The sequence below is a fragment of the Bufo bufo genome, chromosome 3, assembly GCF_905171765.1.
Source record: "Bufo bufo chromosome 3, aBufBuf1.1, whole genome shotgun sequence".
Classification (NCBI taxonomy): domain Eukaryota; kingdom Metazoa; phylum Chordata; class Amphibia; order Anura; family Bufonidae; genus Bufo; species Bufo bufo.
The window spans coordinates 157,081,267-157,109,198 of NC_053391.1; the positions used below are offsets into that span (position 1 = coordinate 157,081,267).

Sequence of the window (27,932 nt, forward strand, 5' to 3'; positions counted from 1 at the left end):
TGTACAGTTAGAAATGTTTTTCTCTGCAGCTATTCCGTGTACTGTACCCTTACCAACAAAATTGTGTGCTCTTAAAAGCACTAATTTTCCTGGTTGATTGCCAATGTACAATATGTAAAGACACGTCTGTTATTGTGTATGTCTTGTCAGCCACCACCCTGCTGTTCCTTGAGGGTTTGGATGCGCATCACTAACTATGTCATCAAGTGTCCTGTTAACCAGAATCCTCCGCAAGTTGCGGCCTGTATACTCCTGCCTAGCCTTTACATGTACAATATGTAAAGACACATCTGCAATTGTGTATGTCTCGTCAGTCACCACCCTGCAGTTCCCTGAGGGTTTGGATGCACATCACTTACTATGTCATCAAGTGTCCTGTTAACCAGAATCCTCCGCCAGTTGCAGCCTGTATGCTCCTGCGTAGCCCTCCAGCAACTGTCTCCTTAGGAATTGTTCATACAGAACCAAACTGAACTGGAAGTGCAGGAGCACACAGTCAGGACTGGAACACAGCGGGAACACAGGCAGGGATAGCGCAGAATAAATACAAATCGCTGAATCTCAAAACTGAACTACAATATAGCTTATCCCATCAACATGTGCTCCTCGAAAGAACTTGAATTTCCACAAATACTTCTTGAATATTGTCATGGATTTTTCAATTCAAAGGTAAGTACATAAATGCATTTTTGCAGATATAAATTCTCCAATGTTATGGAACATAAATGTTTTTTAAGAATGTGGAAAGTTAAAATGGAATCTGTCACCACAGTTTTGGACTATTATCTGCTGTAATACATGAGTAGCACTGCAGATAAAAAATCTGGATTGATTGCAACTTTTTTATTTTTCTATTGCCCCATTCCCCCGCTGTCATCATTAAAAGCTGTACTGAAATACATTTCTCAGGATTGTTGTGAATACCCACAGGTCTACATTGTGTTAGCGCTGAACAAAAGTCTGAACGTGTATTTCATTGCAACTTTGAGTGCTAATAGCGGGGGAATGTAAGCTGTAGGAAAATAATAACTCTTCACTGCTTATGTATTACTGCAGATAATAGTCTAAAATCATGGTGAGAGACTTAATTTACTTCATTTGTGATTGCCAGTGTACCTTTTTACTGACCTGCTGTTTAAGCCTGGTTCTGGTTTTCAGTGTTTGGTGTAGCAGGTGCTTGGAGGTAATAGCAGCCAGGCTCTTTCTCTAACAGCTGGAATCTGAGAAACCTCCAGTTCCGGCCGTTTAACCCATTAGATGCCATTATCAATAGCAACAGCTGCATCTAAATGTTTTCAGAGGCAGGGTCTCTTTCACCTGCATTGACTGATGGTTGGTATGATAGCCAGAGTACTAACAATGGTTCCTGTTTCTGCCAAGTTTGATAGTTTATTAGACCCTGTCAGGGGTGAGGTCTAATAGGCTGAATATTAGTCCAAAATGACAGGTATGGTAAACCAGCATCTGCAGACAGCTGTTTTGGGGTGATTTCCCCTCATCAGTGCAGAGCAGAGAGTACTGGCTTAACTTAGAGGCCTAAGTCAGAAACAGCTATCCGCAGATGAGAAGCTGGGTTATTTATTATCTAAGTCATGTCTCAAGCCCTAGTTGAATGGTCGAACATTGACTCATAGGATAGCTGCCTTAGGCCTCTTTCACACAAAAGATACACATTGTGTCAGGATGCGTTCAGAGACATTCGCACCATTTCGCAAGCAAGTTCGGTTCAATTTACAAACATCTCCTAGCAACCATCAGTAAAAAACACATTGCACCAGGATTGCATCTGGATGCAATGCATTTTTCACTGAAGCCCCATTCACTTCTATGGGTTCAGGGCTGCATGAAAAATGCTGAATATAGAACATTCTGCTATTCTCACGCAACACAGAAATGATGCATAAAAATAACTAATGTGCACAGACCCATTGAAAGGAATGGGTCAGGATTCAGTGCGGGTGCTATGCGTTTATTTTGTTAGGGCAAAAACCCAATGCCGGATAAGCGGTGGACTCCGAATTAGAAGTTATGGAAATCCATAGAGAAAAACCAACACAGGCATAGAGCTGTGTTTCAAGAGTTTCTAGACTTTTTTGAAAGAAAGCAGAGTTATAAAGCAAATTTTTTGATCATTTCCAACTGAAGACATAGTCAAACATTTACGTCATTAACTCATTAAAAACACAATCTGAAATGAGCATCTTCTTGGCTATACACCTAGACCGTCTCCTTAATCTTAACTGTGGGTGCTAGCCACATACTAGTACTCCTTAATGCTTGTTAAGATTCCTTTCTAACAAGCGTTGGAGGGGGCAAGGAGTGACCTTGAAGTTGCAGTAACTTTACACAAGAAGTTCACAGTTCATTAATGTAAAATGGCAGTATGAAATACAAACATGGAGGCTGAGGACACAACATGGAGTCTTAACCCTCACAATTCCCCCATTTTGAGATATTCACTCACCACAGGTGTCAGATACACATACTTCAGCCAGACATTCCCCTTGCTGCTCGTTTCCCACATTCTGTTTATCTGCACCTGTGTGAGGGATCATCTCAACATGTCTCATAGTCTTTTCTACCTTTGTTCCAGTTACATACTCTGTTCAAGCACATCAATTTGAGCTTAATTACAATGTAAATGAGTGCAACAATCAACAAAATCTGTATTATTCCCTGTACTATACCCATAAGCCACCCACCAACATTTATAAACCAGTTTGCCGGATTAAAGAAAGAGAATGTATCTGACCACCAAGAGTCCTAGTCAGCACTATGTGCATCCAGCCATTTATCTCTCATTTCTTTCATCTATTTGATACCTGCTCTTACTTGATGGTTACCTTATGGATCTATATAATGACAACAACCAGATCCTATTATTTGACGCATTCCTCCTTCCTTAGCAGTAAGATAGTCTAAAACTAGAGTATGCTGGTTAGTAACTATGATTAACTGAGATTGTACATCATTAGTTTGGTTTACAAGGCCTAACACATCCCATATTTAGTCTTCTAGGTAGTCAGTGGAGTTAAACTCAAAACTTTCATTTTCTGGTATTCAGATAGATAAGAATTCTCTACAATTTATGTCAGCAAGTTCTAACCATGGTACCGGAATCGCTAAATAAGGCATAGTCTTTGAACTCACAGGACTGTGAGTACAGATCCAACAGTTTTTATAATTGTCCGCATCTGTCATATATTTTTTTTAACATGACCCGATGATGCCTAATAAGGGCATTGTCCCAGTCACTTTTTAGGTTCACATGTAGAGCTTGAATGCTCAGACACAGGAGGACAAGTGCAAGGATCTCCATCCTCAGGGTTGGGCACCTTTTTTGCAATGTAAGGTGTGAATCCAGTTAGGCTTTCCTTACACCTTTACAGAGGTTGCAGTTTTCAACAGGACTTGGAAGGGACCATCAAATCTGTGCTCAAAGGTTTTCCTCACGTGCCTCTTATCACTACCCAATCTCCAGGCTCAAGAATGTGTGTGCCTTCTACTGAATCAGGGTCTGGAATGGAAGCAAACACTTGTTTATGAGTGTGATCTAACCTTTCAGTAAGGACCTTCATGTGACTGACCAGTGTTTAGCGCGAATATTCAAATCACAAATTTTAATTGTGAATACATTACATTGCCGATTTTCGTAATCAAGTAGTCAAATAATGACTGGAGACCACAAATTCTTAAATTTGCAAATTAACGGCGAGTATTCAGCCAAAAATGTGTGAAATATTGCGAATTTGAATATTGTCTATGCCGCTCATCACTATAACTGACCATACTATCAGTCTGCAATAGAGATGTCGCGAACATAAAATTTTCCGTTTGCGAACGTCGAAAGCGAATTTCCGCAATTGTTCGCGAACAGGCGAACCGCCATAGACTTCAATAGGCAGGCGAATTTTAAAACCCACAGGGACTCTTTCTGGCCACAATAGTGATGGAAAAGTTGTTTCAAGGGGACTAACACCTGGACTGTGGCATGCCGGAGGGGGATCCATGGAAAAACTCCCATGGAAAATTACGTAGTTGACGCAGAGTAGGGTTTTAATCCATAAAGGGCATAAATCACCTAACATTCCTAAATTGTTTGGAATAACGTGCTTTAAAACATCCAGTGTGTGTATACGATCAGGTATGATGTTGTATCGATCAGGTAGTGTAAGGGTTACGCCCGCTTCACAGTGACAGACCAAACTCTCCGTTTAACGCCCTGCAAACAACCGCAAACAGTCCATTTGCACAACCGCAAACTACCCATTTGCACAAGGTTGGATACCAAGCTAGCCATGTCCCGTTCCTTGTCCTCACTGACGTCATTGAAGGTCTCTTCATCCACCCAGCCACGTACAACACCAAGGGTCCCCGAAAGGTGACAACAAGCCCCCTGGGACGCCTGCTGTGGTTGGTCTTCCACCGCCTCAAAGCCACCTTCCTCCTCTGACTCCTCTTCTTCAGACTCCTCTCTCTGCGTTGCTGCAGGTCCAGCAATCGACGACAACAAGGCTGCTTCTGGTGGTGATGGTGACCACAACTCTTCCTCTTCATGCTCATCTACGGTCTGATCCAGCACTCTTCGCAGGCACGCTCCAGAAAAAACGCATATGGGATGAGGTCGATGATGTTGCCTTGGGTTTGACTGACCAGGTTTGTCACCTCCGCAAAAGGACGCATGAGCCTACAGCCATTGTGCATGAGCGTTCAGTAACGCGGCCAAAAAATACCCAGCTCCCCAGAGGCTGTCCTCTTTTTTTTTTTATTATTAAAAAAATCAGTTCTTACCAGTTTAATCTCTGTTTTGTCCCCTATCAGGGGCCGGTGTATGGAATAGATTTTAGGAACCGGGAGATGGAAAAAAGATGCTTGGTCGGTCCTCTTACTTCCAATTTGGGGCACTGCGCATGGGCCGTGCAATGTACTGTGTCACCCTATATGAGTGGTGTGTTAAGTAGTACTATTCCTATCAGTTTAATCCCTGTTACGTCCCCTATCAGGGGCCGTTGTATGGAATAGATTTTAGGAAGCGGGAGATGGAAAAAGATGGTTGGTCGGTCCTCTTACTTCCAGTTTGGGGCACTGTGCGTGCCTATATGAGTGGAGTGTTAAGTAGTACTATTCTTATCAGTTTAATCACTGTTACGTCCCCTATCAGGGAACGTGTATCGAATAGATTTTAGACAACCGCAAAGATTTGTCAATAGTTGACACACTCATGACATAAATTTTATTCATCTATGCGTCAATCTTGGTGTAGTGATGACTGTGCTCGTGCGCACGTTTGGGAGATTGCAGGCGATGGTGGTTTTTCAAAGCCTATGGTCGTGCTGAGGTAGTTCAGTGACAGTTAAGTGACCCGGAAAACAATGATTCTGCAGTGTGGGCCCATTGTTGGCCTAGTAGGCTTTAATGATCACCTTAGATGATCACAAAGAAAATTCATGTTTTTTCTATGAAAAATTAGCCAGCCGATCGCTTTTGGTCTGTTCACAATGAAGCAATGACCTTATCATCTGGGGTGTGGCAACACACTCATAGAGGTGATCGCTTCATTGTGATACGCAAGCCCCTTCACCATAACAAGGTAACGATCACGAAGGGAAATTGACACATGTATGTGATTTTTTTTTTTTTTGCAGCCACAGTGCAGCACCAGAGGCCAGAATAATTTGGCATGTACACATGCCTGACAAATAGGTATTGTTGCAGCCGCTGATGTTTTCCAGGCAGAAAGTGCACTAAAACATTGCGGCTTGAACTCTAGTTGGTGGCGGAGAAGTCACGCAAGTCATCCGGCATGCAAAGATTAAATACAGCAGCGTGGGGACCATTTTTAGCCCAAGGCATCTCATCAGGCCTTTTTTAGTCAAATGCATCCCCCACTGTCAGTCCCTTCGGTATCCACGCCTTAATAAAGGTGAGGTAATGTAGACTTTTTTGACCTAGGCGACTTCTCTTGTCCGTGACAATACCTCCTGCTGCGCTGAAGGTCCTTTCTGACAGGACACTTGAAGCGGGGCAGGCCAGAAGTTCTATCGCAAATTGGGATTGCTCAGGCCACAGGTCAAGCCTGCACACCCAGTAGTCAAGGGGTTCATCGCTCCTCAGAGTGTCGATATCTGCAGTTAAGGCGAGGTAGTCTGCTACCTGTCGGTCGAGTCGTTCTCTGAGGGTGGACCCCGAAGGTGTGTGGCAATGCGTAGGACTTATAAAGCTCCGCATGTCCTCCATCAACAACACGTCTGTAAAGCGTCCTGTCCTTGTGGTTGTGGTAGGAGGAGGATTACTTTCACCTCTTCCCTGTTAGATTCCCGTTGTGCTGTGACATCACCCTTATACGCTGTGTAAAGCATTTTTTGTGTTTTGGAACTGCTGCATCCTTTCAGCCACTCTCTGTTTATACCGGGGGTCTAGTAGCGTGGCCACCCAGTACAGGTCGTTCTCCTTCAGCCTTTTTATATGAGGGTCCCTCAACAGGCATGACAGCATGAAAGACCCCATTTGCACAAGGTTGGATGCCGAGCTACTCATCTGCCGTTCCTCGTCCTCACTGATCTCATTAAAGGTCTGTTCTTCCCCGCAGCCACATACAACACCACGGGTCCCAGATAGGTGACAACGAGCACCCTGGGATGCCTGCTGTGGTTGGTCTTCCTTCTCCTCAAAGCCACATTCCTCCTCTGACTCCTCTTCCTCAGACTCCTCTTTCAGCGTTGCCGCAGGTCCAGCAAGCGATGATGATTAGGCTGTTTCTGGTGGTGATGGTGACCACAACTCTTCCTCTTCACGCTTATCTACGGCCTGATCCAGCACTCTTCACAGGGCACGCTCCAGGAAGAAAACAAATGGGATGATGTCGCTGATGGTGCCTTCGGTGCGACTGACTAGGTTTGTCACCTCATCAAAAGGACGCATGAGCCTACAGGCATTGCGCTTGTTGGAGCAGGCGGTCGAACATTAGGAGTGTTGAATTCCAATGTGTCGGGCTGTCGCAAATCAAGCGCCTCACTGGCATGTTGTTTCGCCACTGAATATCGGAAAAGTGCGCCATGGCCGTGTAGGAACGCCTGAAATGGCCACACACCTTCTTGGCCTGCTTGAGGACGTCCTGTAAGCCTGGGTACTTATGCACAAAGCATTGTACAATCAGAATAAACATATGTGCCATGCACGGCACATGTGTCAACTTGCCCAAATTCAATGCCGCCAACAAATTGCTTCCGCTGTCACACACCACTTTGCCAATCTCCAGTTGGTGCGGGGTCAGCCACAGATCTACCTGTGCGTTCAGGGCGGACAGGAGTACTGGTCCGGTGTGACTCTCTGCTTTCAGACAAGTCAACCCCAAGACTGCGTGACACTGTCGTATCCGGGATGTGGAATAGCCCCTGGGGAGCTGGGGGGGTGCAGTTGATGTGGAGCAAGACACAGCAGCAGAAGAGGACTCAGCCGAGGAGGTTAGCGAAGAGGATGGAGTAGGAGGAGTAGAGGAGGTGGAAGCAGGTCTGCCTGCAAGTCATGGTGGTGTCACCAACTCCGCTGCAGAGCGACGCATTCCATGCTTGGCAGCCGTCAGCAGGGTTACTTAATGCGCAGTGTACGTGATATACCTGCCCTGACAGTGCTTTGCAGACCAGGTATCAGTGGTCAGATGGACCCTTGCCCCAACACTGTGTGCCAGACATGCCATGACTTCTTTTTCCACAATAGAGTACAGGTTGGGGATTGCCTTTTGTGAAAAAAAAAATTCGGCTGGGTACCTTCCACTGCGGTGTCCCAATAGCTACAAATTTTTTGAAGGCCTCAGACTCCACTAGCTTGTATGATAAAAGCTGGCGGGCTAAGAGTTCCGACAAGCCAGCTGTCAGACACCGGGCAAGGGGGTGACTCTGTGACATTGGCTTCTTACGCTCAAACATTTCCTTGACAGACACCTGACTGTGGGCAGATGAGCAGGAACTGCTGAAGGTGAGAGGCGGAGTGGCGGATGGTTGAGAGGGGGCAAGGAGGACAGAAGTGGTTGACGTGGCTGAAGATGCTGGACCAGGAGGAGGATGGTGGCTTTCAGTTTGTGTGCTGCTTGTACTCATCATGTGTTGATCCCATAGGCATTTGTGATGTGAGATCATGTGCCTTCGCAAAGCAGTTGTACCTAGGTGGGTGTTGGACTTCCCACGACTCAGTTTCTTTTGGCACAGTTTGCAAATGGCATCGCTGTTACCAGATGCAGACACACAAAAAAAATGCCACACTGCTGAGCTTTGCAATGACGGCATTCTGGTGGTGGCAACAGCATGCATTGATTGGCGTGCTGTATGGCTGACCCAGGGTGCCAATGCATGCTGTCTGACTGTGCCACTAGCTCCTTGCGACGACCTCCCCCTGCTTCCAACTCGTCTCCTCCTCCTCTCTGTCTCCCCATCTGAACTTTCCCCCTGTTCTTCTTCTCTTCGAGCGGGCACCCACGTGACATCCACGGACACATCGTCATCATCAACCGCTTCACTTGTATCTGACAACTCAGCAAAGGAAGCAGCAGCGGGAACAACATCATCATCATCATCACACCGAACGTCCATGTGTGTAATGCTGCCTGACTGAGACATATCCCTGTTATCTACATCCTCTGGGAATAATGGTTGCGCATCACTAATTTTTTCCAACTGATGTATAAATATCTCCTCTTAAAGATCAAGTGAAGCAGCTGTGGTGCTCGTGTTGGTGGTGGCGGCAGGCGGGCGAGTGGTAACTTGAGAGCTGCCCAACGCTGAGCTGGAGGAGGATGGTGCATCAAGGTTACGAGCGGAATCTGTAGAAGATTGGATGTCCTGTTTTAGCCAGTCAACTATGTCCTCAGAACTTTTCAAGTTCAGAGTACGTGGCCTCTGAACACTGGGCATTATTCTAGGGCCAAAGGAAATCACAGCACCACGACCACGACGGCCCCTGTGGTACTATGCGTGCAAGCTACTGTGACACCACATATGAATGGTGGGCACTGACAGTAGTGGGCACAGTACACGCTGTGGACCTGACACACACGCTGGCAGGCAACTGCAATTATATTACAGTGAAAAAATTGTTTTTCTGTTATAAATGCAAGCTACTGTGACACCAGATACGAGTAGTGGGCACAGTACACGCTGTGGGCCTGACACGCACGCTGGCAGGCAACTGCAATTATATTACAGTGAAATATTTTTTTTCCTGTTTTAAATGCAAGCTACTGTGACACCAGATATGAGTAGTGGGCACAGTACATGCTGTGGGCCTGACACACACGCTGGCAGGAAACTGCAATTATATTACTGTGAAAAAATTGTTTTACTATTTTAAATGCAAGCTACTGTGACACCAGATATGAGTGGTGGGCACTGGCAGTAGTGGGCACAGTACATGCTGTGGGCCTGACACACACGCTGGCAGGCAACTGCAATTATATTGCAGTGAAAAAATTGTTTTACTGTTTTAAATGCAAGCTACTGTTACACCAGATATGAGTTGTGGGCACTGGCAGTAGTGGGCACAGTACACGCTGTGGGCCTGACAAACACGCTGGCAGGCAACTGCAATTATATTACAGTGAAAAAATTGTTTTACTGTTTTAAATGCAAGCTACTGTGACACCAGATATGAGTGGTGGGCACTGGCAGTAGTGGGCACAGTACACGCTGTGGGCCTGACACACACGCTGGCAGGCAACTGCAATTATATTACAGTGAATTTTGTTTTTACTGTTTTAAATGCCAGCTACTGTGACACCAGATATGAGTGGTGGGCACTGACAGTAGTGGGCACAGTACACGCTGTGGGCCTGACAAACACGCTGGCAGGCAACTGCAATTATATTACAGTGAAAAAATTGTTTTACTGTTTTAAATGCAAGCTACTGTGACACCAGAATTGAGTGGTGGGCACTGGCAGTAGTGGGCACAGTACACGCTGTGGGCCTGACACACACGCTGGCAGGCAACTGCAATTATGTTACAGAGAAAAAAAAAGCACCCTGATGTACTAGCCCTAAAAAGGGCTTTTTGGGGTGCTGTCAGGACACTGTGCTTTCAGCAGATCAGATGAGTCTTTGAGGACTGGAGTGGACACAGAACACTGGCCTAGCTAACAATTTCCCTATTAAAACAGCAGTAGCTGTACTGTCCCTGCTCTCACTAACACTGCAGCTTCCGAATGGATCTAAGATGGATGCTGTCCTTGATTTTTGATAGGAGGTGGGAGGGTCTGGGAGGGAGGGTATGCTGCTGATTGGCTGGAATGTGTCTGCTGACTGTGAGTTACAGGGTCAAAGTTTTCTCAATGATGACGTATAGGGGGCGGACCGAACATCGAATATGTTCGCCCTCCGCGGCGAACGTGAACAAGCGATGTTCGCCGGCGAATAGTTCGGGACATTTCTATTCTGCAGCCTTTCAAAAAGCGCCAAGAAAGCGCCGAGCACTGAACCCGAACTTTTACTGAAATGTTCGGGTTCGGGCCGGGGTCCAAAAATCCTAAAGTTCGGTACGAACCCGAACTTTACAGTTTGGGTTCGCTCAACTCAGTTACCACCATCACAGAGGGCTGTCAGAATGCAGCACTTCCAGGCCTTGCTTCGAGAAATGCAGCATTCTGCTTTTGCGGGCGCTGGCAGAGGAATTTCAACTCACAGAGAAACAGTTGCGAGTACCAATCCAACAGCGCATGCAAGAAGAGGACGGTTTGAAGATGTGTTGGTCACTTCTGATATGAGATTATTCTTTCAGCCGACCCATCGACAGCTGTCCTCCAGATCCAGCCTCAGGGAACGCCTAGACCGACAGGTGTCTGACTACATCGAGTTAACGGTCGATGTGGACGCTCTGAAAAGCGATGAACCCCACGACTATTGGGTGGGCAGGCTTGACCTCTGGCCAGAGCTGGCACAATTTGCCATGGAACTGTTCGCTTGCCACTCTTCTAGTGTCCTGTCCGAAAGGACGTTCAGCGCAGCAGGGGGGATTGTGACCGAAAAGCGCACTCGCCTAGCCCACGACGAGTGTTGACTACCTCACATTTCTAAAAATAAATGAGGCATGGATCTCAAAGGAATTCAACACATGTGACCAGTAGACCATGTTTGATTCAAATTCCTCATGACAGCCCACAAATATCCGCCACCACCCATAACAATTCAATTGTCACCGCCAGATCTCTGAGAAGTTCTGACAGACGTTTTTCAGTACCTCCTGCATGATGTTCTTCTGTTTTGGTTTCGCTTTGACATCTCTTCTCCCTCTCCCAGCTGTCATCTATTAGCAGTGATTGCCTCCTTTTATATCCCCTCCTATACTGCCTCACTTTGCGGTTTATACTACTTCCTGGATTGTGCTCACTGCTAGAAGTTGTTACTGCTGGTTCCTCAGATAAGTCTATTCCTTTATTTGTGTTTTCTTGTTGGCTTGATCCTAGGTGACCCTGACTCCCTCCGTATTCAGTGCAGGGAGCCGGTGGTCGTGTCCCCTCATTATTATAGGGTTTTCAGGTGTCACTCAGTCTAGGTACGTGGACATGCCATTTTCTATCATACAGATCTTTGCATGGGCTGAGCAGTCAAGGAGAGCTCTAGGGTTTTTATAGGGCTCACCCATATTTTCCTTAGTTTGGGATCAAGTCAGTCGGATCTTTATTTGTTACTTCTTGTTTTTTGCAACACCATCCGTGACATTTGGTTGGTAGATGCACGTAAGGCCTTTTCTAGTATCAAAGAGAGTTTTCCTTCCGCTCCCATCTTGGTACAACCTCTCTACCTTTCATTGTTGAGGTGGACGCTTCTGAGGTGGGTGTGGGTGCGGTCTTGTCTCAGGGTCCCTCTCCTGCCAAATGGCGACCGTGTGCCTTTTTCTCAAAGAAGCTCTCCTCCGCAGAAAGAAATTACGATGTGGGAGATAGAGAGTTATTGGCCATCCAATTAGCTTTTGAGGAATGGCGCCATTGGCTAGAGGGAGCCAGACACCCTATTACCGTGTTTACCGACCATAAGAATCTGGCCTACTTGGAGTCAGCCAAGCGTCTGAACCCGAGACAGGCCAGATGGTCTTTGTTCTTTTCAAGGTTTAATTTTGTTGTCACGCTCCGCCCTGGGGTTAAGAATGTGAAGGCGGATGCCCTGTAACATTGTTTTCCGGGAGGGGGGAACTTTGAAGACCCGGGTCCCATTTTGGCTAAAGGGGTGGTTGTCTCTGCTTTTTATCCTGAATTGGAGGCAGAGGTTCAGGCAGCCCAGGCAGAGGCTCCTGATCTTTGTCCTCCTGGGAGGCTGTTTGTGCCTCTCGCTTTAAGACACAAGGTTTTTAAGGAGCACCACGATACTGTCCTTGCTGGGCACCCGGGGGGTAGAGCCACAGTGGATCTCATTGCTCGGAGATTCTGGTGGCCGGCTCTTCGTAAGTCGGTTGAGGGCTTTGTGGCAGCCTGCGAGACCAGCGCTCGCGCCAAAGTCCCTCATTCATGGCCATCAGGTCCTCTCCTCCCGTTACCCATTCCTTCCCGTCCTTGGACACATCTGTCCATGGACTTCATTACGGACCTGCCTCGTTCCTCGGGGAAGACTGTGATTCTGGTGGTGGTGGACCGTTTTAGCAAAATGGTGCATTTCATTTCTTTCCCTGGGTTGCCCAATGCTAAAACGCTGGGCGCAAGCATTTGTTGATCACATTGTCAAATTGCATGGCATTCCATCAGACATAGTCTCTGATAGGGGCACGCAGTTTGTTTCCAGATTCTGGAAGGCTTTCTGTTCTCGCTTGGGGGTTCGGTTGTCATTCTCTTCTGCTTTCCACCCGCAGTCGAATGACCAGACAGAGCGCGTCAATCAGAATCTGGAGACATATCTGCGCTGTTTTGTGGCGGAGAATCAGGAGGATTGGTATTCTTTTTTGTCCCTTGCTGAGTTTGCTTTAAATAACCGTCGTCAGGAGTCCTCTGATAAGTCGCCATTTTTTGGTGCATATGGGTTTCATCCGCAGTTTGGGACATTCTCTGGAGAGGGGTCTTCTGGTTTACCTGATGAGGAGAGATTCTCCTCGTCTTTGTCATCTATTTGGCAAAAGATTCAGGATAATCTAAAGAGCAAGAGTGAGATATATAAGCGTGTGGCGGATAAGAGACAAGTGACTGGTCCGGACCTGAATGTTGGTGATCTGGTGTGGTTGTCTGCTAAGAATATCAAATTGAAGGTTCCCTCCTGGAAGTTGGGTCCTAAGTTTATTGGGCCTTACAAGATCTTGTCCGTCATCAATCCCGTTGCCTTCCGTCTTGATCTTCCTCAAACTTGGAAGATCCATAATGTTTTTCACAAGTCCCTATTAAAACCTTATGTCCAACCCACTTTACCCTCCTCTTTGCCTCCTCCTCCAATTGTGGTTGATGGTAATCTCGAATTTCCGGTCTCTAGGATTGTGGATTCTCGTATTATCAGCGGTTCTCTCCAGTACCTCGTTCATTGGGAGGGTTATGGTCCTGAGGAGAGGATGTGGGTCCCAGTGGTGGACATTAAGGCCACTCGTCTTATCAGGGCATTCCATAGGTCCCATCCTGAGAAGGTGGGCTCTGAGTGTCCGGAGTCCACTCGTAGAGGGAGGGGTACTGTCACCGCCAGAGCTCTGAGAAGTTCTGACAGACGTTCTTCAGTACCTCCTGCATGATGTTCTTTTGTTTTGGTTTTGCTTTGACATCTCTTCTCCCTCTCCCAGCTGTCATCTATTAGCAGTGATTGCTTCCCTTTATATCCCCTCCCATACTGCCTCACTTTGCAGTTTATACTACTTCCTGGATTGTGCTCACTGCTAGAAGTTGCTACTGCTGGTTCCTCAGATAAGTCTATTCCTTTATTTGTGTTTTCCTGTTGGCTTGATCCTAGGTGACCCTGACTCCCTCCGTATTCAGTGCAGGGAGCCGGTGGTCGTGTCCCCTCACTATTATAGGGTTTTCAGGTGTCACTCAGTCTAGGTACGTGGACATGCCATTTTCTATCATACAGATATTTGCATGGGCTGAGCAGTCAGGGAGAGCTCTAGGGTTTTTATAGGGCTCACCCATATTTTCCTTAGTTTGGGATCAAGTCAGTCGGATCTTTATTTGTTACTTCTTGTTTTCTGCAACACCATCCGTGACATCAATGTTCCCTGTCTTAGTTAAATACAGTGGCATAAAAGGCCTTTTATGTCCGTTGAATGCCTCATTTTTGGGGCCTGTGTAATGTACCTCCAGCCACAGAATACAAAGTTCTTTGCTGTCTGGTGATCGCCTGTTGGCTAATTTTTGGGGCCTGTACTGGCCAACACTTACTTATTTATCCTGTGAATGCCTAATTTTGCTGACTGGAATTGAAAATCAATGGGTCTGTAACCGATCCGCTAAATTGCGGAACGGATGCGGACCCATTTTACAGACGTGTGAATGTACCCTATATGTATTTGACATGTATTTACCGGCTGCTGTCAGTTCTGGCTGATTTAGGCCGAGCTATTACAATAAAACAGAGCAATATTACAAAAACCAAAATACATGTTATAACTGTATAAACGAATTATATAACTTATTGTAAAAAATATATAAAATGAAGGCAACTTTTCCAATAGCAGGAACATCTCCTGCACCCCCTTCATGGCCTGGTGGTGCCTCTCCTCCATGGCCTTCATCCGCTCCTGAATGGCCCGCATATCCTGTCGGTGCTCCTTCTGCATTTTTGCCACTTTGGCCTTCAATGTCTTCAGTACTGTTGGAAAAAAATATATATGAACATTATTTGCAATTCTTATTAAACCTTTAAACCTTTATTTTGTTGCTTGCTATTACATCTTTTTGTGATAAAAGTTGTCCCAAAAATGCCTTTTTGGAGAGTTTTTATTTTTTGTTTTAAAAAGGTGTCCATCTGAGGGGTTACTTCGTATGATAATTTTATACAGCTGGTAGTTACACAAGCGGCAGGACCTATGTTTCCTTAATTTTTAGTTATTTCTGTTTTACACAATAAAAGCATTGTTGAACCAAAATAACAATTCATGTTTTAATGTCTCCATAGTTTGAGAGGCATATTATTATTTTTATTCGGCGATTGTCTAATGGTAGGGTCTCATTTTTGGCCGAATGAAATGACAGATTGGTTACTATTTTGGGGGGCATATGTCTTTTTTGATAGCTTAATGTTGCGCTTTTAGTGTTGTTAGGTGAAATTTTTTTTTTTTTTTTTATTGTTTCTATTTTTTTTTTTTTTTACAGTGTTCACCTGAGGGGTTAGGTCATAGGAGCTCTGTTTCTCCACCCCTGTGATGATGTCACTACCAGAGCTTGGAGGAGTTCTCACTGCTCTGTTTCTCCGCCCCTGGGATGAGGTCATTACTTTCTGTTTCCTTCCTTCCAGCTGTTCCTCCTATGTTTGATTTCTCTGTCTTTAAATCACCCCTCCTCCTTTTGTAGAGTGTGGATTATATTTCTCATTTGAGTTGTAGATCTTGCTTGAGTATCTTCACTTGTATGCTATCTTTTCACTGGACCTTTGTTCTGCTGCAGCAAGTACTCCGGATATTGCCACCTGTCTTTGGATCCGTCTTCTCTGCTGCCGCAGCACCTTCAGCTAAGTGTGCAGACATTGTAGTGTATCTGTTTGTTTTCTGACCGGATCCGAGGCGACCACGGTTCCCTCCATATACTGAGCAGGGCACCGGTGGCCGTGCCCCTTCCACTATTGTAGGGGTTACAGTGGTCATCAGTCTTAGGTACGCGGGCATGCCTCGTTCCACCATTAGGATCCGGGTATGTGCTTAGCAGCATAGGGAAAGCTTTGAGGGTCTGACAGGGGTCACCCTTTATCCTCCCTAGTTTGGGTCCGGTCAGTGGCTCTATTTTCTGTGTATGCTCTAGTTGCTCACTTACAGCCGTGACAGTTAATGGTTTTAATGTAGATTAAATAGTTATTGTCCAGTGTTCTTTTTTTGTATTACTATAGTGTATGTTGTCCCCTCATTGTTGGCCCTTTTAATGTTTATGTACAGTACAGACCAAAAGTTTGGACACACCTTCTCATTCAAAGAGTTTTCTTTATTTTCATGACTATGAAGGCATCAAAACTATGAATTAACACATGTGGAATTATATACATAACAAACAAGTGTGAAACAACTGAAAATATGTCATTTTAGGTTCTTCAAAGTAGCCACCTTTTGCTTTGATTACTGCTTTGCACACTCTTGGCATTCTCTTGATGAGCATCAAGAGGTAGTCCCCTGAAATGGTCTTCCAACAGTCTTGAAGGAGTTCCCAGAGATGTTTAGCACTTGTTGGCCCTTTTGCCTTCACTCTGCGGTCCAGCTCACCCCAAACCATCTCGATTGGGTTCAGGTCCGGTGATTGTGGAGGCCAGGTCATCTGGCTCAGCACCCCATCACTCTCCTTCATGGTCAAATAGCCCTTACTTTCAAAGTTTTCCCAATTTTTCGCCTGACTGACTGACCTTCATTTCTTAAAGTAATGATGGCCACTCGTTTTTCTTTACTTAGCTGCTTTTTTCTTGCCATAATACAAATTCTAACAGTCTATTCAGTAGGACTATCAGCTGTGTATCCACCTGACTTCTCCTCAACGCAACTGATGGTCATAACCCCATTTATAAGGCAAGAAATCCCACTTATTAAACCTGACAGGGCACACCTGTGAAGTGAAAACCATTTCAGGGGACTACCTCTTGAAGCTCATCAAGAGAATGCCAAGAGTGTGCAAAGCAGTAATCAAAGCAAAAGGTGGCTACTTTGAAGAACCTAGAATATGACATATTTCCAGTTGTTTCACACTTGTTTGTTACGTATATAATTCCACATGTGTTAATTCATAGTTTTGATGCCTTCAGTGTGAATCTACAATTTTCATAGTCATGAAAATAAAGAAAACTCTTTGAATGAGAAGGCGTGTCCAAACTTTTGGTCTGTACTGTACATGTTATATATAGATAATCTTATTGCTATGTGCACATATTTACCCTCCTGGTGGGGGCTGGTGATCGCCTCCTCTTCCTTTGAGTCCTGAGTAGAGATGTCCCAAACTATTCGCCGGCGAACATCGCTTGTTCGCATTCGCCGCGGCGGGCGAACATATGCAATGTTCGGTCCGCCCCTATACGTCATCATTGAGCAAACTTTGACCCTGTACCTCACAGTCAGCATACACATTCCAGCCAATCAGCAGCATAGCCTCCCTCCCAGACCCTCCCACCTCCTATCAAAAAGCAAAGACAGCATCCATCTTAGATTCATTCGGAAGCTGCAGTGTTAGTGAGAGCTGGGACAGTGCTGCTGCTGCTGCTGCTGCTGATTTAATAGGGAAATCGTTAGCTAGGCCAGTGTTCTGTGTCCACTCCAGTCCTCAAAGACTTATCTGATCTGCTGTAAGGACAGCGTCCTGACAGCACCCGAAAAAGCCCTTTTCAGGGCTAGTTCATCAGTCTGCTCTTTTTTTTTCACTCTGTAATATAATTGCAGTTGCCTGCCAGCGTGTGTGTCAGGCCCACAGCATGTATTGTGCCCACTACTCATATCTGGTGTCACAGTAGCTTGCATTTAAAACAGTAAAACAATTTTTTTCACTGTAATATAATTGCAGTTGCCTGCCAGCGTGCGTGTCAGGCCCACAGCGTGTACTGTGCCCACTACTGCCAGTGCCCAGTGCCACCACTCATATCTGGTGTCACAGTAGCTTGCATTTAAAACAGTAAAACAATTTTTACACTGTAATATAATTGCAGTTGCCTTCAAGCGTGTGTGTCAGGCCCACAGCATGTACTGTGCCCACTACTGCCAGTGCCCAGTGCCACCACTCATATCTGGTGTCACAGTAGCTTGCATTTAAAACAGTAAAAAAAAAAATCACTGTAATATAATTGCAGTTGCCTGCCAGCGTGTGTGTCAGGCCCACAGCATGTACTGTGCCCACTACTCATATCTGGTGTCACAGTAGCTTGCATTTAAAACAGTAAAACAAATTTTTCACTGTAATATAATTGCAGTTGCCTGCCAGCGTGTGTGTCAGGCCCACAGCGTGTACTGTGCCCACTACTCATATCTGGTGTCACAGTAGCTTGTATCTAAAACAGTAAAACAATTTTTTCACTGCAATATAATTGCAGTTTCCTGCCAGCGTGTGTGTCAGGCCCACAGCGTGTACTGTGCTCACTACTCATATCTGGTGTCACTGTAGCTTGCATTTAAAACAATTTTTTACACTGTAATATAATTGCAGTTGCCTGCAAGCATGTGTGTCAGGCCCACAGCGTGTACTGTGCCCACTACTGCCAGTGCCCACCACTCATATCTGGTGTCACAGTAGCTTGCACGCATAGTACCACTAATCGAAAAAAAAATGACAGGCAGAGGCAGGCCACCCCGCTGGCCATCGTGGTCGTGGTGCTGTGATTTCCTTTGGCCATAGAATAATGCCCAGTGTTCAGAGGCTACGTACCCTGAAGTCTAAAAGTTCTGAGGACATAGTTGACTGGCTAACACAGGATACCCAATCTTCTACAGCTACCGCTCGGAACCTTTACGCACCATCCTCCTCCAGCTCAGCTTCCGGCACCTCTCAAGTTACCACTCGCCCGCCTGCCGCCACCACCAACACTAGCACCACAGCTGCTTCACTTGATCTGTCAGAGGAGATATTTACACATCAGTTGGAAGAAATGAGTGATGCGCAACCATTATTGCCAGAGGATGTAGATAAAAGGGATATGTCTCAGTCAGGCAGCATTACACACATGGACGTACTTTGTGATGATAATGATGTTGTACCCGCTGCTGCTTCCTTTGCCGAGATGTCAGATATAAGTGAAGCAAGTGATGATGACGATGTGTCCGTGGATGTCACGTGGGTGCCCGCTCGAAGAGAAGAAGAACAGGGGGAAAGTTCAGATGGGGAGACAGAGAGGAGGAGGAGACGAGTTGGAAGCAGGGGGAGGTCGTCGCAAGGAGCTAGTGGCACAGTCAGACAGCATGCATCCGCACCCGGGGTCAGCCAGACAGCACGCCAATCAACGCATGCTGTTGCCACCACCAGAATGCCGTCATTGCAAAGCTCAGCAGTGTGGCATTTTTTTGTGTGTCTGCATCTGATAACAGCGATGGCATTTGCAACCTGTGCCAAAAGAAACTGAGTCGTGGGAAGTCCAACACCCACCTAGGTACAACTGCTTTGCGAAGGCACATAATCTCACATCACAAATGCCTATGGGATCAACACATGATGAGTACAAGCAGCACACAAACTCAAAGCCGCCATCCTCCTCCTGGTCCAGCATCTTCAGCCACGTCAACCACTGCTGTCCTCTTTGCCCCCTCTCAACCATCCGCCACTCCGCCTCTCACCTTCAGCAGTTCCTGCTCATCTGCCCACAGTCAGGTGTCTGTCAAGGAAATGTTTGAGCGTAAGAAGCCAATGTCACAGAGTCACCCCCTTGCCCGGTGTCTGACAGCTGGCTTGTCGGAACTCTTAGCCCGCCAGCTTTTATCATACAAGCTAGTGGAGTCTGAGGCCTTCAAAAAATTTGTAGCTATTGGGACACCGCAGTGGAAGGTAACCAGCCGAATTTTTTTTTTCACAAAAGGCAATCCCCAACCTGTACTCTATTGTGGAAAAAGAAGTCATGGCATGTCTGGCACACAGTGTTGGGGCAAGGGTCCATCTGACCACTGATACCTGGTCTGCAAAGCATGGTCAGGGCAGGTATATCACGTACACTGCGCATTGGGTAAACCTGCTGACGGCTGCCAAGCATGGAATGCGTGGCTCTGCAGAGTAGTTGGTGACACCACCACGACTTGCAGGCAGGCCTGCTGCCACCTCCTCTACTCCTCCTACTCCATCCTCTACGCTAACCTCCTCGGCTGAGTCCTCTTCTGCTGCTGCGTCTTGCTCCACATCAACTGCACCCCCCCAGCTCCCCAGGGGCTATTCCACATCCCGGATACGACAGTGTCACACCGTCTTGGGGTTGACTTGCCTGAAAGCAGAGAGTCACACTGGACAAGCACTCCTGTCCGCCCTGAACGCACAGGTGGATCAGTGGCTGACTCCGCACCAACTGGAGATCGGCAAAGTGGTGTGTGACAACGGAAGCAATTTGTTGGTGGCATTGAATTTGGGCAAGTTGACACATGTGCCGTGCATGGCACATGTGTTGAATCTGATCGTACAATGCTTTGTGCATAAGTACCCAGGCTTACAGGTCGTCCTCAAGCAGGCCAGGAAGGTGTGTGGCCATTTCAGGCGTTCCTACACGGCCATGGCGCACTTTTCCGATATTCAGCGGTGAAACAACATGCCAGTGAGGCGCTTGATTTGCGACAGCCCGACACGTTGGAATTCAACAATCCTAATGTTCGACCGCTGCTCCAACAAGAAAAATCCGTCAACGAGTATTTGTATGACCGGGGTGCTAGGACAGCCTCTGCAGAGCTGGGTATTTTTTTTTGCCACGTTACTGGACGCTCATGCGCAATGCCTGTAGGCTCATGCGTCCTTTTAAAGAGGTGACAAACCTACTCAGTCGCACCGAAGGCACCATCAGCGACATCATCCCATTTGTTTTCTTCCTGGAGCGTGCCCTGCCAAGAGTGCTGGATCAGGCCGTAGATGAGCGTGAAGAGGAAGAGTTGTGGTCACCATCACCAACAGAAACAGCCTTATCACCATCGCTCGCTGGACCTGCGGCAACGCTGGAAGAGGAGTCTGAAGAAGAGGAGTCAGAGGAGGAATGTGGCTTTGAGGAGGAGGAAGACCAACCACAGCAGGCATCCCAGGGTGCTCGTTGTCACCTATCTGGTACCCGTGGTGTTGTACGTGGCTGGGGGGGAAGAACAGACCTTCAAAGAGATCAGTGAGGACGAGGAACGGGACATGAGTAGCTCGGCATCCAACCTTGTGCAAATGGGGTCTTTCATGCTGTCATGCCTGTTGAGGGACCCTCATATAAAAAGGCTGAAGGAGAACGACCTGTACTGGGTGGCCACGCTACTAGACCCCCGGTATAAGCAGAAAGTGGCTGAAATGTTACCGAATTACCGGAAGTCGGAAAGGATGCAGCAGTTCCAAAACAAGTTAAAAAGTATGCTTTACACAGCGTATAAGGGTGATGTCACAGCACAACGGGAATCTAACAGAGGAAGAGGTGAAAGTAATCCTCCTCCTACCACAACCACGCCGGCAAGGACAGGACGCTTTACAGACGTGTTGTTGATGGAGGACATGCGTAGCTTTATAAGTCCTACACATCGCCACAGCCCTTCGGGGTCCACCCTCAGAGAACGACTCGACCGACAGGTAGCAGACTACCTCGCCTTAACTGCAGATATCGACGCTCTGAGGAGCGATGCACCCCTTGACTACTGGGTGTGCAGGCTTGACCTGTGGCCTGAGCTATCCCAATTTGCGATAGAACTTCTGGCTTGCCCCGCTTCAAGTGTCCTGTCAGAAAGGACCTTCAGCGCAGCAGGAGGTATTGTCACTGAGAAGAGAAGTCGCCTAGGTCAAAAAAGTCTAGATTACCTCACCTTTATTAAGATGAATGAGGCATGGATCCTGAAAGGACTGACAGTGGGGGATGCATTTGACTACACGCTGCTGTATTTAATCTCTGCATGCCGGATGACTTGCGTGACTTCTCCGCCACCAACTAGGTTCAAGCCGCAATGTTTTGGTGCACTTTCTGCCTGGAAAACATCAATTTTGTACATGCCTAATTTTTCTGGCCTCTGGTGCTGCACTGTGGCTGCAAAAACAAAACAAAAAAAAATGCACATACATGTGTCAATTCCCTTTCGTAATCGTTACCTTGTTGTGGTGAAGGGGCTTGCGTATCACAATGAAGCGATCACCTCTACGAGTGTGTTGGCAATGGCAATGTTGGCACACCCCAGATGATAAGGTCGTTGCTTCATTGTGAACAGACCAAAAGCGATTGGCTGGATAATTTTGCATAGAAAAAACATTAATTTTCTTTGTGATCATCTAATGTGATCATTAAAGCCTACTAGGCCAACAATGGGCCCACACTGCAGAATCATTGTTTTCTGGGTCACTTAACTGTCACTGATCTACCTCAGCACAACCATAGGCTTTGAAAAACCATCATCGCCTGCAATCTCCCAAATGTGCGCACGAGCACAGTCATCACTACACCAATATTGACGCATAGAGGAATAAAATTTATGTCATGAGTGTGTCAACTATTGACAACTCTTTGCGGTTGTCTAAACTCTGATAGGGGACGTAACAGGGATTAAACTGATAGGAATAGTACTACTTAACATACCACTCATATAGGGTGGCACAGTACATTGCACGGCGCACGCGCAGTGCCCCAAACTGGAAGTAAGAGGACTAACCAAGCATATTTTTCCATCTCCCGATTCCTAAAATCTATTCCATACACCACATCGGGGACAAAACAGAGATTAAACTGGTAAGAACAGATTAAAAAAAAAAAAAAAAGGAGCTGGGTATTTTTTTGCCGCGGTACTGAACGCTCATGCACAATGGCTGTAGGCTCATGCGTCCTTTTGCGGAGGTGACAAACCTGGTCAGTCAAACCCAAGGCAACATCATCGACCTCATCCCTTATGCGTTTTTTCTGGAGCGTGCCCTGCGAAGAGTGCTGGATCAGGCCGTAGATGAGCATGAAGAGGAAGAGTTGTGGTCACCATCACCACCAGAAGCAGCCTTGTCGTCGTCGATTGCTGGACCTGCGGCAACGCAGAGAGAGGAGTCTGAAGAAGAAGAGTCAGAGGAGGAAGGTGGCTTTGAGGAGGTGGAAGACCAACCACAGCAGGCGTCCCAGGGGGCTTGTTGTCACATTTCGGGGACCCTTGGTGTTGTACGTGGCTGGGTGGAGGAAGAGACCTTCAATGACGTCAGTGAGGACAAGGAACGGGACATGGCTAGCTTGGTATCCAACCTTGTGCAAATGGGTGTTTGCGGTTGTGCAAATGGACTGTTTGCGGTGCGTTAAACGGGGAGTTTGGTCTGTCATAGTTTGGTCTGTCACTGTGAAGCGGGCGTAACCCTTACACTACCTGATCGATACAACATCATACCTGATGTTTTAAAGCACGTTATTCCAAACAATTTAGGAATGTTAGGTGATTTATGCCCTTTATGGATTAAAACCCGATTCTGCGTCAACTATGTAATTTTCCATGGGAGTTTTGCCATAGATCCCCCTCCGGCATGCCACAGTCCAGGTGTTAGTCCCCTTGAAACAACTTTTCCATCACTATTGTGGCCAGAAAGAGTCCCTGTGGGTTTTAAAATTTGCCTGCCTATTGAAGTTTATGGCGGTTCACCCGGTTCGCCCGTTCGCGAACATTTGCGGAAACTCGCGTTCACCGTTCGCGAACGGAAAATTTTATGTTCGCGACATCTCTAGTCCTGAGATGGGGTGGTGCTGGAGGGTCAAGCACTTTCCACCTCCACCTCTTTCACTTCTCCCACATCTGGTGGGTGTGGCTCAAGAGGCTGGGAGGGTCCGGCCTCCTCCTCCTCTTTCTCCTCTTCCTCCTCAACCTCCACGGCCTCCGCCGATCGCCTTCTCCGAATGGAGGGAATAGGAACTTCTGTAATCACAGACTGTTCAGATTTTAGAGAAACAACTCAGAAATCTTAACAACATTAGATATAAAGAAATTACAATATGGAGGGATCTATAACTCAATCAAAACTGAACAGTATGCAAACAGACATCCCCTCCACAGTGTCTTGATGAAACAATAGGGGGAGAGGAGACCCATGGGATAATCTCCTGAGTGTATCATAGGATGATCTACTTCTCTACACCATAGTAGGCTACTTCTTAATCCCATCCCTAACACAATAAAACAAAGGGACAAATAAACTAACACATTCATTGGGAGTCTTAGAGCAAAGTTAACCCTTATTGCGTTTATGGATTCACACCATGCAACTTTAATGGGGAATAGGAAAGATGTGGCCTATAAACTCAACCAATAAATCATGGTTTATAGTTCACTCTAACCCAAATAGGTCAGAGTGGGGGTCTCCATAGTCCTGGGTCCATAGCCCATAGGAAGGAGGCTAGCCCTCAGGCTTCTACTGCAGACCCAGTGATGGTTCAGTCCGTCACTTGTCTGGCACAAAGCCAACACATCACATCACCCAAAGAACACCATCCCCACAATGAAACATGGTGGTGGCAGCATCATGCTTTGGGGATGTTTTTCAGCAGCCGGGACTGGGAAACTGGTCAGAGTTGAGGGAAAGATGGACAGAGATATTCTTGAGCAAAACATGTACCACTCTGTGCATGATTTGATGCTAGGACGGAGGTTCACCTTCCAGCAGGACAATGCCCCCAAACACACTTCTAAAGCAACACTTGAGTGGTTTAAGGGGAAACATGTAAATGTGTTGGAATGGCCTAGTCAAAGCCCAGATCTCAATCCAATAAAAAAATCTGTGGTCAGTCTTAAAGATTGCTGTTACCAAGCGCAATCCATCCAACCGGAAGGAGCTGGATCAGTTTTGCAAGGAGGAATGGGCAAAAATCCCAGTGGTAGGATGTGGCAAGCTCATAGAGACTTATTCAAAGCGAGCTGTGATTGCCGCAAAAGGTGGCTCTACAAAGTATTGACTTTAGGGGTGAATAGTTATGCACATTGACCTGTTCTGTTATTTTGTCCTATTTGTTGTATGCTTTATAATTAACCAATTTAAAAAAAAGTTCTAAGTTGTGGGCATGTTCTACAAATTAAATGATGCAAATCTTTAAACAATCCTTGTTAATTCCAGGATGTGAGACAACTAAAAAAAGAACGAAGTCAAGGGGGGTGAATATTTTTGCTTAGCACTGTATACATTACAGAGTGTTGGCAGTGGACGAGCGCATGGCATCCTTGGTTGCTATGACGCCGTGTGCGCTTCCGGCCACCACCGTTGTACTGTGATACACTTGTATGATCTATTACTGTACAGCGGTGGCGGCAAGAAGCACACGGCATCATAGCGAGTTAGCAACCAATGACGCCGTGCGCTCGTCCACTCTGCAGGACAGCAGCCCAGGTTTTTACGGTCCGTAGTTGTGAAAAAATACGTGCGTGTGCATGCGGCCTTACTGTTACGATTAGAAGATGGGATTGTATTACGACTGTATGTGGGTGGGGTCTGAGCTATCAGATGTTGTTGAGCTAAACAGAGATGTACCTGTCTAGTGAAGTGACAGTATGGTATGGGTGTACAGCTGGTTCGCCTCCCCGTGGTGCACCTAGGTAACTCTAAATGAACCAGCAAATACTGGCGGTCTGACAAAGAAAGCTTCTCCTGAGTCCTGACCAAAAGGACACAAATTATAATCTATAGACTCTGTGTGTGTGTGCGGTATATAGTGTGTGTCTGTGTGTGTGCGGTATATAGTGTGTGTCTGTGTGTGTGCGGTATATAGTGTGTGTCTGTGTGTGTGCGGTATATAGTATGTGTCTGTGTGTGTGCAGTAAATAGTGTGTGTGTGTGTGGTATATAGTGTGCGGCATGACAATGGATGTGCAATGTGCATGTGAAATATATTTCTGTGCTTTCCATACAAATATGCTACTAACATAGTGGGTGTAATGTCACAGGAATACTTAGTGCAACGATCACTAATATCTATTCATAAAATGTGAAGTTGAGTACACTTAAGAAAAATTTGAATAGCAGAAGTTCGCACTGGCGATTTTTTTTATAACACTCTTTATGCATATAAAGCGATTGTTCAGACATGCAGGTGAAATGTAATCAAATTCACTACTTTAGTGTAAGATTACTTAGTCACCAGGAATTCTTCCTCTTCGTCGCTGAACTTGATTCCAACTATCGCATCCATTTTATTTCTAGTCGGTGCAAATCAGTTGCTGTAGGTCACTCCTTTCTAGCGCATGTGCTCTTGCAATTAATACTTTGCAGAAATTTAGCATATAAAAAAATAATGATTGTAGATCGCAGATTCGCTTAATACTTCTGGTATGTCAGTGTCCATGTTGTGGGACTATGTGTGCACATCTAGTAAGTATTTGTGGCTGCAAATATGACCTGGAGGTTTTTCAGGTTTGCATGCCATTAAAATGAATGAGACCCGCGATCGCGTTCACGAACCATCCCAGCAGATGTTCGTCCATCACTACTCTTGAAGTCAGATCAGTGCGGCAGGTGGTCGGTTGAATTGCAGCAGATAGTGCTTCCAGTCGGTTAAGCACCACCCTGTCTTCTACCAAGTCCAGTCTCAGTAGCCCGGAGTCTGGTTCACACAATCCTCACCCTGATCCTCCTTCCTCCCACCATTTACAGTCTGGCCAAACAAGTGACCCCCACACTCGGATATTTCGAGGACCTCTTTTCTTCGCCATTAATTGATTTCGTCCTCTCGCCAAGCACGCTTGAAGAGGGACCTGAGATCTTATGCCCCGATTCCCAACCTCTTGAGCATCCAGAGTCTCAAGAACATGACGCTAGGGAACGGCAATTAGTCTTTAATGAGGTGGCTGATGATGAGACACAGTTGCCAATGACTCAACCGCAATTACTGTCTCAAGAGGTTGAGGAAGAGGATGACACACAGTTGTCAATCACTGAGATTGTGGTTAGGTCAACAAATCAGGAGGATGATCAGAGTGAGGAAGTGGAAGAGGATGTGTTGGACGACGAGATCACTGACCCAACCTGGGAAGATGGCAACAAGCCGAGCGAGTAGAGCAGTACAGAGGGGGAGGGATCTGCAGCACTGCAACAGGACGGAAGTGGCAGTGGGGTGGCAAGAGGTAGAAGGCGGGCACCGCTGAACAGGCCCGCAACTGTTCCACAGAGCACCCCCTTGCGTAAATCTCCCTTGCCAAGGGATAGGTTTTCGGCAGTATGGTGCATCAAAGCACCCTAATAGGTGTGCCGAATGCCTGGGTCCACAATCTGTGTCTGTGGATCACACCACTGCCTCCTCTTCCCCTGTGTTACGTGTTAGCCAATCCCCTGTCTAAGACGCAGGCCCGGATGCCTTTCACCCTGCACCTGGACCTTCGCAAGCACCATCAGCGACCACATTCACCCACCCACAGGCCATAGCACTAAATGCACAGCTTTCCAAATTACTGGCCCTGGAAATGTTGCCATTTAGGCTTGTGGACACTGAAGCCTTCCGCAGCCTGATGTCGGCGGGCGTCCCTCATTATGCGGTCCCCAGCTGCCACTATTTTTCAAGGTGTGCCATGCCAGCCTTACACCAACATGTGTCCCTTAACATCACACGTGCCATGACCAACGCAGTTTCTGGGAAGGTCCACTTAACCACGGACACATGGACAAGTGCTTTCGGCCAGGGATGCTACATTTCCCTGATGGCACACTGGGATGGCACAGGTGCTACCGACGCCAAGAATTGTGGGCCACAATTCCATCAGGGTTTCCGCCACCACATACATTAGTGGCTCCAACCGCCACTTCTCCTCCTCCGCCTCCTTCTCCTCAACTTACACCTCCGAATTATCCGCGTACAGCACCAGTCAGTCATCAGTCAGTAGCTGGAGGCAGTGTAGCACTGCCGTGGGGAAGCGGCAACAGGCCGTGCTGAAGATGATCTGCCTAGGTGACAAACAGCACACCACCGCAGAGCTGTGGCAGGGAATAAGAGACCAGATTGAGCTGTGGTTCTCGCCACTCAACCTACAACCAGGCATGGTTGTGTCTGATAATGGTCGTAACTTGTTGGCGGCTTTGGAGCTGGGAAACCTTAGACACATCCCATGCCTTGCCCACGTATTCAACCTTGTGGTTCAGCGGTTTCTAAAAAAATACCCCAATTTTCCTGGTAACGGTGAGCCGTGTGTGTGCACATTTCAGCAAGTCACCGACAGCTTCAGCCGGTCGGTCAACGC

At 46.7% G+C, this 27,932-nt stretch overlaps 1 protein-coding gene across 1 annotated transcript in view; it reads left to right on the forward strand.

Moving 5' to 3' along the window:
• Positions 1 to 412: 412 nt before the first annotated feature.
• LOC120994867 (acetylserotonin O-methyltransferase-like) overlaps positions 413 to 27,932 on the forward strand; it is a 393,295-nt gene continuing 365,775 nt past the window's right edge. The window contains exon 1 of the mRNA XM_040423734.1: positions 413 to 669. Within this exon, the coding sequence (XP_040279668.1) occupies positions 598 to 669 (72 nt within the window). The 5' untranslated portion in view covers positions 413 to 597. The remainder of the gene's footprint in view (positions 670 to 27,932) is intronic.